Raw genomic sequence first — 16,490 nt, forward strand, 5'->3', positions numbered from 1 at the left:
TATCTGCCCCCCCCTTTTAACTTTCCTACCCCCCCCCCCAGCAGCGTCTCCATGGGAAAGCTTTGGCTGAATTGCATGGTGGAAAACACTCAAGGACTTGTGGGAGGCACTTCACTTTCCCCTGTATTACCTCCTCCCTCCCACTATTTAGGAAAACAATGTAGCTGATATCATTCTCCGCTCCTCCAGATTATCCTTACAGTTACCCTGTGAGACAGGTAGGTTGAATATGTGTGACTGGTCCAAGGGCACCCAGTGACTTTCTACAACAGAATGGGGATTCGAACCTGGATCTCCCAGATCCCAGTCTGAAACTCTAACCACTATACCTCACTGGCTTTTGTGTGGCAGCTGCTGTTGAACAGCAGTGAGCAGCTGGGCCTGGGTGAGTCATACAAATTGACAAATGATTTGCTGTCAGCCTGGCCCGGCCAAATTCTCTCTCAAAATCTAAAACAGGCTCTGCCCCTTTGCCCTGCCTTTTCCTGATGGAAACCAAGGCTTGAAGGATGGCAGTATTATTGTGGTTGCTTAGTAATGGCTACTTAAGGCATTTGTTTCTGAAAGGTATAGGCACTGCTTTCTTCATTTTGTGGGGTTTTAACCCCCAATTTCTTTTGGTGAGATTTCATATTCTTCTGCAAACCTGAGGCTTTTTCTTCTTTTCATACAAAGATTCGTAGAAAGTACCCACAGATGGGGCCATGTTGAGATTAGTTATACTGATATCAACCAGTCATCATGGACTCCAGAAGGATACTTCTTCATGAAAATAGAATGGAAATTCCAGATCCCAGTCTGAAACTCTAACCACTATACCTCACTGGCTTTTGTGTGGCAGCTGCTGTTGAACAGCAGTGAGCAGCTGGGCCTGGGTGAGTCATACAAATTGACAAATGATTTGCTGTCAGCCTGGCCCGGCCAAATTCTCTCTCAAAATCTAAAACAGGCTCTGCCCCTTTGCCCTGCCTTTTCCTGATGGAAACCAAGGCTTGAAGGATGGCAGTATTATTGTGGTTGCTTAGTAATGGCTACTTAAGGCATTTGTTTCTGAAAGGTATAGGCACTGCTTTCTTCATTTTGTGGGGTTTTAACCCCCAATTTCTTTTGGTGAGATTTCATATTCTTCTGCAAACCTGAGGCTTTTTCTTCTTTTCATACAAAGATTCGTAGAAAGTACCCACAGATGGGGCCATGTTGAGATTAGTTATACTGATATCAACCAGTCATCATGGACTCCAGAAGGATACTTCTTCATGAAATTACACCTGTGTCATGCTTTATTGAACACAGATTATAACAGTCTAAAAGCTACCTCCACTTATGAGAACCGAACACATTTTACTTACTTTCTTTGCAACAGCAGTGCAATTTCTGTCTGAACTTTCATGTACTCTTGTGCCATTTTACAATGTTGTTCAAACACAGCCATAGATTCTTTTGAGTTTGGACATGGTGCTAGAGGCTGAAAATAATATCAGACATGTTAGAAACAAACCATGGGATATCATCTCAAGCATGCAGGTTGTCAAAATCTGTCTGCAGTGTTTTTATAACAGCTTTCAGAAACAAGTTACCCTATGCTCTGGAAAACCATTATAGCATACTGATTCAAGCCAGACATTTGTCACAAAGAATGAATTTCACATTATTTTAGGTATAATCTGCAGAACGACTATATCCTGGCAAACAAAGAGCAATCAGGACGCTTCATTCCTGAGCAAAGTGTTTCATGATGGGCATCCTAACTCCCCCAGGCCTCTGTGATAACCCGTAGAGGTATCAATGCCAAGGCATTGGTAGTTAGCTATTTCTTCAGTGCTAAACAAGGGACAGGAGGCCCCCAAACAAGATGCACTTTTGAAGACATCTTAGAGAACTATCACTTGCTTTTCTAAGCTGCTGTATTAGAACAGCCAATGATAGCATCAGATTAATTGATTCAGATGTAAATGCTGGAGACTACAGTTTCTACATCTTATCTTTACATCAAACAGGTCAGCCAAGCATCTTTCCCCCTCTCTCACACAGTCACAACAACAACAACAGACAAACCAATAGCTCCCATCAAAGAAATGACCAAAATATCATAACATAGTGCATAGCATATTAAAATGCATAAATAAAATGTACAGAGATTTACCTGCAACTGGTGGTCTAATGTAAGATATGCCATTGGGATGGAGTTATCAGATCCATTTGTATCTGTTATGAAAATACACAGATCTTCTGAGCTTCAACTGTTCAAAGTAATCTTAAACATGTCTGATATTTGCAAGGGCTCACTTTAACAATGACTTCATTAGGAGGTTGTAAAGGATACTGTGAGATGATTAACTGTTGTGTGGCATCTGCTTATTTCTTACTGTATACACACAGAAAAAGCTGGTTGTCTACACCAACTGGTCATGCAATAAAGCAGTTTATGACTGATTAATCACACAGAATAGCTAGGTAGTGGAAACGTAACCATGCCAGGTTCGTTATGTGGAGGGTCTCAGTATTTTTATTCAAGTAGCTGTCTGAGGCTATTGAATATTATCTGAAGCAGCCAATATGCTGCGTTGCTTTTAAGAAATAACTTTTAACCAAAATAAAATAATAATAATAATAATAAAAGAAATAACTTTTAAGACAGTTAACAATTTTAACAACTAATTCACAATATTGTGTTGTATTGTGGTTTTATGCTATACCAAAAACTGTCTCAAGGGCTCTGCGGAGTCATGCAGAAGGATACCTCTAATGAATTAAACAAAACAACATTTGTTGGCCTATGTATGCTACTGGTATAAGTTGTTTCCCAAGGCTAGTCTGTTTCTACGTGTAATTTTTCTATCCTATTTAAAAAGTATTATTATATTATTATAGCACACTGTATACAAGTGTACACTCCTATGGTGGATTAATGTCAGGAAAAAAAAGTAGGAAGACACGTGGATTGTAGTGGTTTGAACTCTGTTTCATTCTGGTCAGTTTCTACCAGAAGATTCGCCCCATAAAGCCTGAGTAACTTTTTCATGCTGCACTGTTGGTCTACCCTCTGGTCTAGGCCAGTATCAGCAATTATTTCAGTGAGAAGTATTGTCCCTTTAAGTCTTAAGGTCATACAAAGATATCTATCCCATTTGTCATATACACACTGTTTACTGTTCTATATTTTACAATTACTTGCTTTGTAACAAAACTGATACTCCAATGTCCAATACCATGAGCTTTGTAAGAAGCATTGGCAACACATGTACAATACGGTGAAGAAGGAGTTGGTTTTATACCCCACCCTTCACTACTCGAAGGAGTCTTGGAGCGACTTAAAATCACCTTCCCTTCCTCTCCCCACAACAGATAACCTGTGAGGTAGGTGGGGCTGAGAGAGCTCTGACTGACCCAAGGTCACCCAGCTAGTTGCATGTGGAGGAGTGGGGAATCAAACTTGGTTCTCCAGATTAGAGTCCGCCACTCTTAACCACTACACCAAACTGGCTCTCTCCTACCACTGTGCACCCATCTTATACTACGGACTCAAATGAAGGAGTGAAAGAAAGCAAAAGAGCACCTGATAAGGCTGCTATTTGCTTGCCTCCCACTACATCCCTGTAGTCCAAGAGGTAGTCCAAGCATGAGGACTTTCTTCTCTGGCTGGTACTGATGCTGGATCATGTTCTGGAGGTTGGGCAGGTAAGCAAACAAGAGGCACTGGAGTTTAAACTCCTAGTTATGTCTAAACTTTCTAATTTTACAGTTAGACATACCTGCTTAACATAAATAATCAAGTTATTGGTGAAAAAACCCAGCATCCACAAGAACTTACCTGCAGAGTCATCAGGTGTCCACGGAAGACTACGAGCTGGCTTTTCAGAGGTTGGTCCCGAGGTAGTGATCATTCTCACACTAGGACTAGATGATCTACTGCTGTTTCTACTTTCCTGTAAGAAAACATTTTAAAACCAGCTGTCATGTGGATGATGCCACCTCTACCCCCACAACAGGAATTTATTTTCAGAGTACTTTTTAAAGTGTCCTGCTACAGACATTTAACATTAACTATTCTATAAAAGTTGTTAATCTCAAATGTTTTAAGTCAACAACAGTACCAGCTGCTTTTAACAATCTAGATGAAGTGACAGTCTGTAGTCTGTTCATGGCCCTTTTCTTATGGGCTTGAAGTTAACACAGGTGATTTCCAAATGATACAACAGGAATGTTAACTGGAAGATGTTCTTAAGGCTGTATTGAATCATGAAAGCAGAACTTTGGTAAAGAAAAACTGTTACTTCAGTACCAGGGTGGCCAAACTGTGGCCCGGGAGCCGCATGTGGCTCTTTCACACATATTGTGCGGCTCCCCGCAGGCTCCCCATCTATTTGGTTTCTTTGTTTCTCTCACTCTCTTTCCACCTCTCTCTTAGACAAATAAATATCACTAGCAAGCAAGTAAATATCATTGGACAAATAAATATCATTACCAATATCTGTTTTTACCCCTTTTGTTTTTATTTTTGGCAGTCTCATTTAAAGTTAATAAAAGCAAATGTGCATATTTTCCAATAAAAACATGTGTGTAGTATTTGTTCATGTCTTACAGCTTTCAAACATCTGATGCTTGTTCTATGTGGCTCTTCTGTTAAGCAAGTTTGGCCACCCCTGCTTTATAGATTTACAGGTTACTACAGTTCCAGATCAGCCTTGCTTCGTATATAATACAGAAAAAAAGTAAGATCAACACAAAAGAAACCTGGACAGGTTTCTGTATTACAAGAGAAATAACTTGAATGAAACAAAAAAACAAACAAACAAACAAACAAACAAACAAACAAACTATAAGAGCACAAAGCTAACCACAGCAAAGCACACATGCTTTGTTGAGAGTTCAGACTTCTTCCTCATGCTGAAAAATGTGGAGCAATGACTACAGAGAAAGCAGACCTGCTCTCTACACCCCACAGTTTCCTTTCTAGAGACTAAAAGGGTACATCCAGATTATATACCAACAAGTGGGTACCCACAAGGATTTGTGGGAGGCATCTTATTCCCCCTCCTCCAATATTTCCTTTCTCCCTTTCCTGAAAGCCCCCAGAGCATCTTCCTTCTTCCTCCTGTCCTTCTAGGGTTGCCAACCATCAGGTGGGACCTGAAGATCTCCTGGAATCACAACTGATCTCCCAACTACAGCAGTCAGTTCTCCCCTAGGGTCACCTGCTCCAGGTTGGGAAATTCCTGGAAATTTGGGGGTACAGCTGGGGGGGGGCAGGGAGGTATAGGAAGGGAAGCAACCTCAGCAGGGTATAATGCCATACAGTCCACTCTACAAAGCAGAAATTTCCTTCAGGGAAACTGATCTCTATCATAGAGAGCAGTTATAATTTCGGGTGATCTCCATGCCACCCCGGGAGGTTGGGAACCCTAGCTGCTGCCAGACAACACAGACCTGTCTCCTGAAGAAAATGGAGGATAGGGTCTATGGTAAAATATCTGGCTGAGGCCTCTGCCCTCCCCAAGCCCTGCCCTCCTCAGACTCCATCACAAAATCTCCAGGAATTTCCCCACCTGGAGCTGGCAACCCTAGCCAGGCTTGGCCCCAATGAGTCCTCTCTCAAATGCCTGGAAAGGGCCCTGCCCCCTTGGCCCTGCCTTTTACTGACAGAACAAAGCATGGAATACTGTGGTTGCCTAGCAATGGCCACTCAGTGAATCCACTGCTTAAAGCTACAGGCGCTTTTATCATTTTGGTTTTTTTAAAACCTCCTCCAATGTATTTTTTAAAAAAGATTTCACATTTTCCTGCAAACCTAGGGTATTCTTCAGGTTTGTAGAAAGATCCATCTTGCCTGTTCACAGTTCCAGCCACTGGATTTAGGTATCCTCAGATTTAGCCAACTTGGAATCAGTACACAGGTTTATGACTGCATGCACTTCCATGGAGAAAATGGTGGCTTATCACCAATGCAAAGAAAAGCTAGCCAGTGAATCTTTCCTTTCCCTATATTGTTTGAAAGTGAACTACCATGTACACCATCCAGAGCTCCTTGGAGGAAGGCTGGGGCAAAACATACTAGATATATACTCCAGGCAAAGCATTGTGCCTGCGCAGTGGAGGGAAATGGCACTGTTCCAGGTGGTCAGAGGCCTGCTTGGATCTGGCTTGCAGGACAAGGTAGGACTACTCAGTGGCCTGCTGTGACCACTTTGCTCAGCACTTTCCAGATACAATCTCTCACATCCATTCCAACTTGAACTCTACATTAGCAATGACAGAGTCAGATGGGCTCAGGGCGCTGACAGCAAGATCAAGAGAATGAAATGACCAATGGGATCCATGATCCACATTTGAACATAAAGTACTCTACAATCCCCTTATGACCTGATGAAGGAAGGAATATGACTTGCTCAAAGATAGATATTAAACTGCGGATTGAAGTATGATTTTAACAGGGTTTTCTACATTTCCCTGTAATATTACTGTATCCTGAGTAATGTTGTGACCCACTCTATAAATCTGATATTAAACAGATACAGAAAGAGATACTGGCACAGATTGGGGTATGGTAAGGGAGAAACAGAAGGCTGACAGAATTTCACACTAGTTAACAAATGTGATGGCTAAGTAAAACATTGTGACAAGAGACAAAGAAAAACAACTGACCTCCTCATTCCTCTTTCTACTAATTCTACTATCATCTTTGTGGGTGAACATCAAGCACATGGCAGTAGAAAAGAAACTTCAGACAGCATTCCACTGCACTTCCTGCACTGAATGCATTAGTACTCTGTCAAAGAGAACCTTAGGTTCCCCAACAGGTGAATGCCCAACTGTAGACATGGGGAGGGGGGCACCAGGTGCGTGCATACCGAATGATAAAGGATTAACTAGAAACGTGCTCAGGGCAGACTGCAAAAGAACCTTTTTCAATGAGCACTGACTATTGTCACTGCTACCAATTAAAGCATTATCCCCATGTCTGTCTAAAAGGAAACGACACCCAAGTGGAGACACTCATAGAGGCAGAACTGTTCTCTTTTGTGTCATGGAGACCACAAATAGGGTCTACAACAACCACAATAACCACTGGGAAACCAGCTGTTCCTATATGTGGTAGATTGTGTCGCCCACCAATGCCCCTACACCATACAGATACACGTGACACTTCCAGCATGAAAATGTAGTGACTGGCAAAGCTATACATGTTAATTTTTATACCTATTAAAGACATAGGAACCTGTCAGGAAAAGAAACAAGGTAATCTCCACCCTGTATGGTCACAATTCACTGTACAATAGATGCTGCAATAGTGTGCATAATTCTCAATTAATCCTCAGATACCCTCCCCAATTGCTTATGCCATCCATCCCAGTTTTATCTTTTCTCTAAGGAGCTCAGGCTTCTTACATCGCCCTTCCCAGATCATCCTAATAAACCTCTGATGTGGGTTAGGTGGACCAGCCCAAGGTATGCTATAAGTTTCAGAGCCAAGTGGGGATTTGATCCTGAGTCTCTCTAGTCCTAATACAAAATTCTAACCACTATAATATATTTGCTGTCTCCTTCAGATGTCTTCACAAATGGAAAGGGAGCAATGGGTCCCTTTCTATCAAACACCCTTTCTATCAAACACCCAAACAGTGCTGAGCATCTGCATACTTTGCTACTAGTTCACTAGCAAAGGGGAAGGGGAAGGGGAAGGTTCCAAGTAAGTCACAGTCTTCCTTAGCACTCCTCTGGGTAAATACTGGAACGATAAACTGAACAGTGTTGCTGTCCTGAAGAGAAGAGATGAGGGAACTAATGAAGAGTTTTACTGCAAAAAATAACCCAAACTGGCACTCAGCCAAATTGATAGGCATGGATAGGTGTTATGAAGGAGGCTATGCCATTTCAGCCTGGATTCAGAAAAGGAAGAGGCACTAGGGAGCATACTGTAAATTTATGCTAATTACTGGAGCATACCAGAGAATTTCAGAAGAAAATCAGCTTGCATTTCATAGATTACAGTAAAGCTTTTGGTTGGTTTTAAAAGAAATGGGTGTGCCACAACATCTGTCTGTTTTGATGCACAACCTGTACTCTGGATAAGAGGCTTCTATTAGGACAAAATATGGAGAAACAGAATGGTTTCCAATTGGCAAAGGTTCAGGCAAGGATATATTTTATCTCCCTCTCTCTTCAATCTATGTGCAGAGCATATCATAAGGAAAGTGGGATTAGATTGAGATGAAGGTGGAGTGAAAACTGGTAGAATCTGAGATCTGCAGATGACACCACATTACTGGCAGAAAATAGTGAAGATTTGAAATGACTACTGATGACGGTTAAAGCAGAAAGTGCCAAAACAAGATCCCAGCTGAATATCAAGAAGACAAACACAATGGCTACTGGGAAAATTACACAACTTTAAAGTTGACAAGGAAGACATTGAAATTGTTCAAATTTTTTATTCCTTGGCTCCATCATCAACCAAAAGGGACACTGCAACCAAGAAATCTGAAGGAGATTGAGACTGGGAAGGGCAGCCATGAAGGAGCTGGAAAAGATTCTTAAGTGTAAAGAGGTGTCATTAGTGAACAAGATCAAGATAATTCACGCCACGGTATTTCCCATTACTATGTATGAGTGTGAAAGTTGGGCAATGAAGAAAGCTGACAGGAAGGAAGTTGATTCATTTGAAATGTGGTGCTGGAGGGACGTTTTATGGATACGATGGACTGCCCAAAAGACAAATGTGGGATCTAGATAAAATCAAGCTTGAACTCTCCCTAGAAACTAAATGACTGAACTGAGGCTGTATTATAAGAAGACAAGAGTCACCGGAAAAGACAGTAATTCTAGGAAAAGCTGAAGGCAGCAGGAAAAGAGGAAGACCCAACATGAGATGGATGGACTCACTCAAAGAAGCCACAAAGGCCCTCAGTCCAAAAGACCTGTGCAAGGCTGTTGACAACAGGACATCTTGGAGGTCATTAATTCACAGGGTCGCCCTAAGTCAGAAGCAACTTAATGACAATTAACACACACGGAATGTCTAGTTTATTCTCAATAAAATAGTCCATAAAGCACAATGGCTTATTGGACTTACTCAGGCTAGGCCTAATACAGCATTTCAGTAAAATACAATAAGTAGATGCACGTGTTTCAAATTGAGGATGAAACTAATACATTCTGAAAACTAAGTAAGTTATTAATAATCCCACCATCAGCATTAGTTCATTCCTCTGAACTCACTCAGTCAGTTTTACTGCCCATGAGATGAATTTTGCCACTGTTTCTATAGTCCTCTTGTCAGACCTCAAAGTGGGGTTTAACAGATGATAATTCACAGAATGGGCTGGATTGGTAGCCATAAGCGAACTGAACATAATTGCCCTTTGCTCTGCATACATTACATACATGTGTAATGGGTTCAACAACCTGAGCTCCACAGGGACATAATGTCTGCTCACATGGGATTCCCCTAAATCTACCAGTTAGCTTTGCTAAAGGGACTGTGTTAAAATGGGCTAAGGAGAGCAATCTACATAAAGCAGGAACCATAAGAAAGGATAAAGATTTACTGTAGGAAAAGGGAACTGAAGGCACAAAATCCAAATAAATAGGTGGGCATACTTGCTTGGCATCAGATTTGAACATTTGCCAGTCCAGCTCTTCAAGCCTTTCTGTTACTACTGCACAGGCCTTGCTTAATCCCAGCTCCAATCAAGAGGTCACAGAGAACCCCAGATCAGCAAGTTTCTTATCTGGCTTCAAGAGCTGGAATACGAGTCAGGTTGAAGCCAGCTCACTGTAGTTGGAGGAAGTCAGACTGAGAGAGAGGCAGTCAGAACTTGACTGAAACCTGGAGGCTATGCAACACGCAAGGCATGTTAAGGCAGGAATACATCAGCTGCACTGCACAGGTCTAGTTCTTTCCGTCTCCTTTTCCTTAGGGTCTGCAACCAGGGACTGAACAAAGGATTGAACCTGGGGCTTTGTGTATGCCAATCTAGTGGTTTTTCTACTGTGCAGTAATGTACACAGATCCCTTTGATATAGATTTATACGGTATGGGGATATATACGGTATGGGCTATTAGCTACAAGGTATAGATAGGGACTCTGGGGCAAGTGATGCTCTGTCATCTTGGTGCTTGGGGGGGTCAACAGTGGGAGGGCTTCTAATGTCCTGGCCCCACTGGTGGACCTCCTGATGGCACTGGTATTTCTGGCCACTGTGTGATACAGAGTGTTGGACTGGATGGGCCTTTGGCCTGATCCAACATTGGTGTCTCTTATGTTCTTAGGAGTGAAGGACTTGTGTTATTGGCCGGACTTCAGAGAGACTACAGAGTGTGCTGTCCACTCCTTCTGTTCCAACGTGTAAGGTCCTGCTTAAGGGAGTAGGTGACGTAGGCAGCTTAGATTCTTCTACTGCTGCCTTTACCTTTCCATTTAAATTTACTGTTGCCGGAACACCCAAACTGTAGGCTTTGCCTTGGAGACATAGCCATCTTCCATAGGTTGGATCCAAACTCATACCTTTTTCCATTACACTGATGCTTCCCACTAAGGCAATATCTAGGTCATGATGTTGACTCCTCTGACCCAGGGAGCAGTCTTAGTTAACCCTCTTCTTCAAAACATATCATGGCAAAAAACTCCCATGGATACTCCTGTACAAACTTACTATGCACATCATTCTGTGGACTCTTTGGTGCCACCACTGGGGTCTTTGTTGCCTGCAAGTTTTATATTCAAAAACCAATAAAATTTTATATTAAAAAAAGTTTTATATTCAAAATCACTAGGACTAAGGAGATGGTGGACTGTGACTAGAACTTCACTGCTTCCTTCCTTGTTGAGTCCAAATATTTCCCTTCAATGAAGCTGTTTGCAGGCTGTGCATGGATTGCGAGATTTGAAGAATTATCTGAACAGAGCTATACAATGAACGCAGATGTCAGTTGCTGTCCTCTTGTGCACTGGTCTAAAGGACATTTTGATACACTGTGGGCTTTTCCTGGAAGCCTGCTTATGGATTGGGTGTGTAGGAATGATTCTGTGATAACTGAGCTACTGTTGCATGCTGACTGGTGCCTTCCACTCCTGGTAATAAGCAGCACGTGTGACTGGTGGGTGGCAACAGAGTTGTTGAGGACTCTATGGAATTATGTTAGTGCCACTTTCTGATTCTTGCCTCTACAGCAATTACTATGCTTTAAACTCTGCTGCTGGAATAGTTAGGAAATCACTCTTAGCATTTGAAGGACTTAACTCTTACCTCCCCAAAATCAGAATATAAGAATTGCCTGAAGGACAAAGGGAAGTGTTTGATTTAATTCCCTAGGCTTCACTGATCTGATTCAAGAGTAGTGCTGCAATATTTTCTGCAGCACTCCTATTGATTCTGAAGGCCATATTCAAGAAAATTTCACAGAGCCTCCAAGCACATGTACATGAGCACTGCTATTCAGAGTCTGATGCTAAACATTTTTATATAAAATGTCAACTAAAATGTCATTTTATGCAAATACATAGAATTCTGAGGCAAAAGTCAGTGCTATCTAAATTGTTCTATAGAGAGACAAAATCTAGGGAGCATAGTTTTTCTTCCTCCAACACTTCCCCTAGGAACCATAATCGGGATGCTAACATTATGTATTTTATATATTTGTACTTCTCAAAAATAGCACTTTAGATAAAGTGAATGTCTGGATACTTGCAAGTCTGGGCCTATCCTATCGCAGCTAAGTTTCCTAAACACAACTTTTGGAAAAATGTTCAAATTCAGAAAAGATTAGAATGAAAGTAAGGAATGAAGTTGATAATTAACCACCAAGGAAACAAAAAAATCAAGCTAAACCAAAGCATCATATAGCTGGGCCTGAGGTTAGACTCTGGCAAACACACCACTTGCATGTGTAACTGACATTTAATAAATATTTCAAAAGGGTAGTGTTAATTAAATTTGCAGCATGGTTCACTTGGAATTAATTTCCACTGAAGTCAATTTTATTTATTTACACATTCTGTAAATTATTTGTAGTATTTGCCACTGAGACTCAAGGTGTGTTACACAATGTAAATCAATGCAATCACTACGATGATATATCTAATAAGCAATCAATAAAACTAGAACTGCCGATACTTGAAATAAAGCTGCGACTGCTCCCAGATAAGCGTGCAAGGGACTGTAGGTTACTAAAACTACAAAATGACAAAAGGCAAGCAAAAGCAGAATAGCAAACAATCAGGATACAAGGCTGAGGGTTTTTTTTCTTGCTAAAGCAATACAGAGCCATGAAAGAAAACATTCAATTTCCCACCACGCTTCCACAGACATTTCATGTCTTTGGATTAGGAATGTTCAAGGGCTTTAAATTTTGTGGTACCCTATTTGAGTAGCTGGTACAACATACAAGCTACTTATAAAACTAAGAGCATCAATTAATGACGAAAACATTGCTCAGGACATTTTATGAGCTACAAAAATGGAGAGATTCTTACCTGGTTGGATTCTGTTCCAGCAACACTAAGGTCCTGAATGGATCTGCGCCTCTGCTGTCCGTTGCCCGCTGATAAGGGAAGGGAAAAAAATGCTGAAATGCAGTCAAACAAAGTAAGAAGGGTGCGACTGTTGTAGAAACAGCTTGGAATTTGTAAGGAACCAGAGAAAGAGAGAGAGAAAGAGAGAGAGTGTTTGTGTATGGGCAGGAGGGGGGATAGAGGGACAGCTGCAAAGTTTTAAGTAAAAAAAAAACTCCACGCTGGCATGTCAACAGAAAGCATATCCTAATACAATAACCACTCCTACCCCATGAATAGCTTCTGCACTTTCCTTCACCATCTTCTGTCACATGTGCTTAATGCTTGGGGGCTGGCACTGATGACGACATCTATTTCAAGGAGGTTACGTTATGGGGATTTCTAGAGAAGGCTGCTAAGATAGGATACTGCCAGCAATCTCTGTTCTTTATACTGATCCAGCAATCTCTGTTCTTTATACTGATCAACGAAATTAGTAATCAGCAGTACCATTTAAAAAAAGCCTTTCCTCCCTGTCTGTCATAGCAAACACAACCCCCAAAGAGTATTCAGGTAGTAATTCTCCTACTTTTTTTGTTGAGAATAAAATATACTTATTTGTCTCATCCTAGCAAGGAATTTTTCTCCCCCAAGTTTCAAAATGATCAACCATTGATGCGATATGTAAGAATAAAACATCTGTAAATGTTGCAAGTCAGTCAATCAAGAAACTTCCTACAGAAGACAACATGTTTGGTGTGTACAATTTCTTTAAGTATTCTGTCACTACAATGACTTTTTTAAAAATACTGGTCCTGGGAAGTCCGCTCAACTATCCAAGGGGAAACACCAACAAGTTAGGATTAACAGCTGACAAAATACTCAGAATTCTTGGTCTCTGAAGGTTGCATTGCATAGCTTAAAAAAATAAAAATAAAACCCAAGACCAGCAGTAGCACTTACAGCAAGCACTCCAACAATGACAAGCACATGCATAAACCTCCTGGAGTCCCTCAGTTCATCATTCTGTGTTTGCACCCTGCACCTTGCTTTTGTTAATGTCTAAAATTCAACTTTACAGTTTTTCAAGGCTTAGTAAAAGTGCCCAACTGATTTTACTATATTGGGTCATTCTATTTTATTCATATATTCAATGCAGTAGAAGTGAAAGAAGCATAAGGAATCTACACAGTATAAGGAATGAATGATCTTCTTGAACCAATTCTTCTGAACCCTGTTTTGGTAAGCATGATGAGTTGGATCCAGCACAGTATTTCCAAGAATGCAAAGTGCAAACTTCTCAGCTCTCCCTCTCACTGCAGCCTGAAATGCCATATGAAATCCTACTCTTGAAGGAGAGCCCCCCCCCAGCAATAGGATTTCAGGGGGCAGTTTGGGTTCCTGCCAAGGGGTGGGGCTGGGCTTTTTCCACCTATCATAGACACATTTTATGTATTAAGTTTTGAAAAGTACTTAAGAGAAATAATTTAAAAGTTTTAGAAAGTAAGCAAAATTTGAGATGAGATTGTATTCTTTAGCTTGAATGCAAACCCTAACCAGACTCTCACAGTATTGTCCCGGGAGGCAGGCTTTCAGGGACACAGTGGGCTGCAGCAGTAGAGGGGAAGTGCCCCTATCACTCTGTTCCTCTCTGCAAGCTTTCCTCAGGTTACTCTGGATCTAAGCCTCAGCTTTGTTGCTGATATTCTGACATGCAACAAGATTCAAAATTTCTGGCTCTCCAAGATTCATTTACAAAAAATTGAGAGAGGCAAGTTCTCAGCTCCTAAGATTTCCCCGAATGCCTTCGAGGAACTGCATAACTGGTCCTTCAGTTGCTCCCAATACATGTAAAGTAATATTCCATAAAGAACGAACATTATCTAAGAATCATTGAAGTTTTTTCACTGAGGGCAACAATTTAGTTGTTTAACTCAATTCACAGAAACATTTATACTGCTGATGAACTCGCTCCCTGACGAGCAATTTGGCATGGCCCTCAAGATGATCTACCCATGGCTGATATAACAATTATGTACACATTTCATTCAACAGTTCCATTCTAAAATTAGCTCATCTGAAATAAACTTGCAAAAAATATCTGGAATACTCATTCTGATTTCAGATTGGCAACATTTGTGAATCTAAAGAACTCAGCACATGCATGGCTGAAATACTATATCATGGTCATCTAAAAAGTTAAAATAATCAGTGTGGGGTAGAACTAAATGTGTATCGCTTCCCCACCATTCAGGAAGGTTATGCTCTGTAGCATTGTGGAGATCAAACTTTTTAAATTCAGAAACTTTCAAACCAGCAACACAAGGCAAAAGCAAGCTGTTAGGCCAACGTATTTTTAGTGCTGTTCATTCTTGCAGGCATTTAGCAAGCAGCTCAAATGCAGCTAAAAAAGCAGAATAAATACTTGTTGCTCCTGTATTAACAAATACATTACTAGGAATCTGGTCATGGAAATGCACACTTTTTCTTTTAAGTGTTTTTAAAGTGCTTTTAAAAGGTCTTTTTTTAACTTTAGGAAAAAACATGGTATTAAAATACAAGAGGATATCCTGCTGCACAGCTGATAACTAGTGTGTACAGATTTTCATCAAGTTCCAGTGATTGTGTAAAACTGAGTAGAAACAAAGGAGAGGCAATTACAAAGAATTAAAATAATTTGGTTCCTTGAAAGTTTGTGACAAAATAGGAAATAAGTATCTTCTGCTGCTTAAGATTCGTGAATCAATGAGCTTCTAAGGGGACAAAAGGAAAGTTTGTGACATATGACAAAAAGCCAAAGATGTTCGCCATAGAAAAAGATAAGAAAACAAGAATTAAATGAAACTGGAGTTCAGCAGCCTTCTAACAATATAAACTATGGCATTTCCAGGGAATACTCTCCTAAAAAGTACTGATAGCCTCTGTAGAAGCTTCTTAGAAGGGTATTCAGAAGTTCTTAGGTGGGCATCAATCTGGGGTTATAATAGAAGCTGTTTTAATATTTGCTGATTTTGTCTTCTGGTCATGGTTTTAGATGTATTGTTTTTATCATTTTAACTTCTGTTGTTACCAAATTTGGGTCCATAAATATTTAATATCAATATGGGTCCATATAAATTTGGGTCCATAAATATTTAATATCAATAAGTCACACAAGGAAGCCAGAGACTATCTGGTGAATCTAAGCTCCAATGAAATCAATGAGACCTAACTAAGCATCCTATTGAGATCAGATCAGAGGCACCTCATTTTTTCTGAACTGCACCCAAAGGTAAGAAAAATTAGAAGTCACTTATTCTTATTCTTATTCTTGACACATTTCAGAGCCTAGCATAAGGCAAAGGCTCTTAAATCTTCTTATAAAATCTAATTAACATTCTTTTTAGATAGAAAATAAAAGCAGTAGATCATCAAAGAAGTCCATGAAAAAGGCATAATATGAGAACTGCCTGAAGCAACAATTTAAAGATATATAGAAACCTGCAATAGAGTCTGAGCCCGTTGCTCTCAGGAACACTTCCCTTGTTATGTGAAGAAACGTGAGATGGCTTTCCTATTTTTTCCATGCTATAACCAGTTAAAGTGGAATGTGGAAAGAGTTATACTAAGGAGTTACTTCCAAGGTAAAAGACATGAACACTGCCAAAAGGCCATGTGAGGAATTCCATGTATGAGGCAGAATTTATGAGTTCACACTTTCAAAAACAATCCCTAAAATTCCGGAAATGGCATAAACACAAAACAAGAAAACCTCATTAGAAAGGAAGGCAACACATGTGTAAACTCTGTGGTGTGCTCACACACAAGACTTATGAGTATCTAAAGTGGCATCTGGATTGTGGCCTAAGAGTTACAATGCCATCCAAACCCATAAATGGTCACTGACCTTTTTTTAGCAGAACTTCAGCTGTTCAAATGTGTGTATTCCACTCTGATGACTCAATACTGCCCAAGTCTAAGAACTTCATATTTTATTAGCATGTGTCTGATGAGGTATGA

At 40.5% G+C, this 16,490-nt stretch overlaps 1 protein-coding gene across 2 annotated transcripts in view; it reads right to left on the reverse strand.

Moving 5' to 3' along the window:
* MAP3K7 (mitogen-activated protein kinase kinase kinase 7) overlaps positions 1-16,490 on the reverse strand; it is a 49,816-nt gene that overhangs the window by 3,569 nt on the left and 29,757 nt on the right. For both annotated transcript variants that reach the window (XM_015416480.1, XM_015416479.1), the window contains 4 exons: positions 12,474-12,541; positions 3,812-3,926; positions 2,144-2,205; positions 1,350-1,465 (listed from right to left, as the gene is read on the reverse strand). In XM_015416480.1, the coding sequence (XP_015271966.1) occupies positions 1,350-1,465; positions 2,144-2,205; positions 3,812-3,926; positions 12,474-12,541 (361 nt within the window). The remainder of the gene's footprint in view (positions 1-1,349; positions 1,466-2,143; positions 2,206-3,811; positions 3,927-12,473; positions 12,542-16,490) is intronic.

Source organism: Gekko japonicus, unplaced genomic scaffold (assembly GCF_001447785.1).
Source record: "Gekko japonicus isolate JY-2015 unplaced genomic scaffold, Gekko_japonicus_V1.1 scaffold2293, whole genome shotgun sequence".
NCBI classification, from domain to species: domain Eukaryota; kingdom Metazoa; phylum Chordata; class Lepidosauria; order Squamata; family Gekkonidae; genus Gekko; species Gekko japonicus.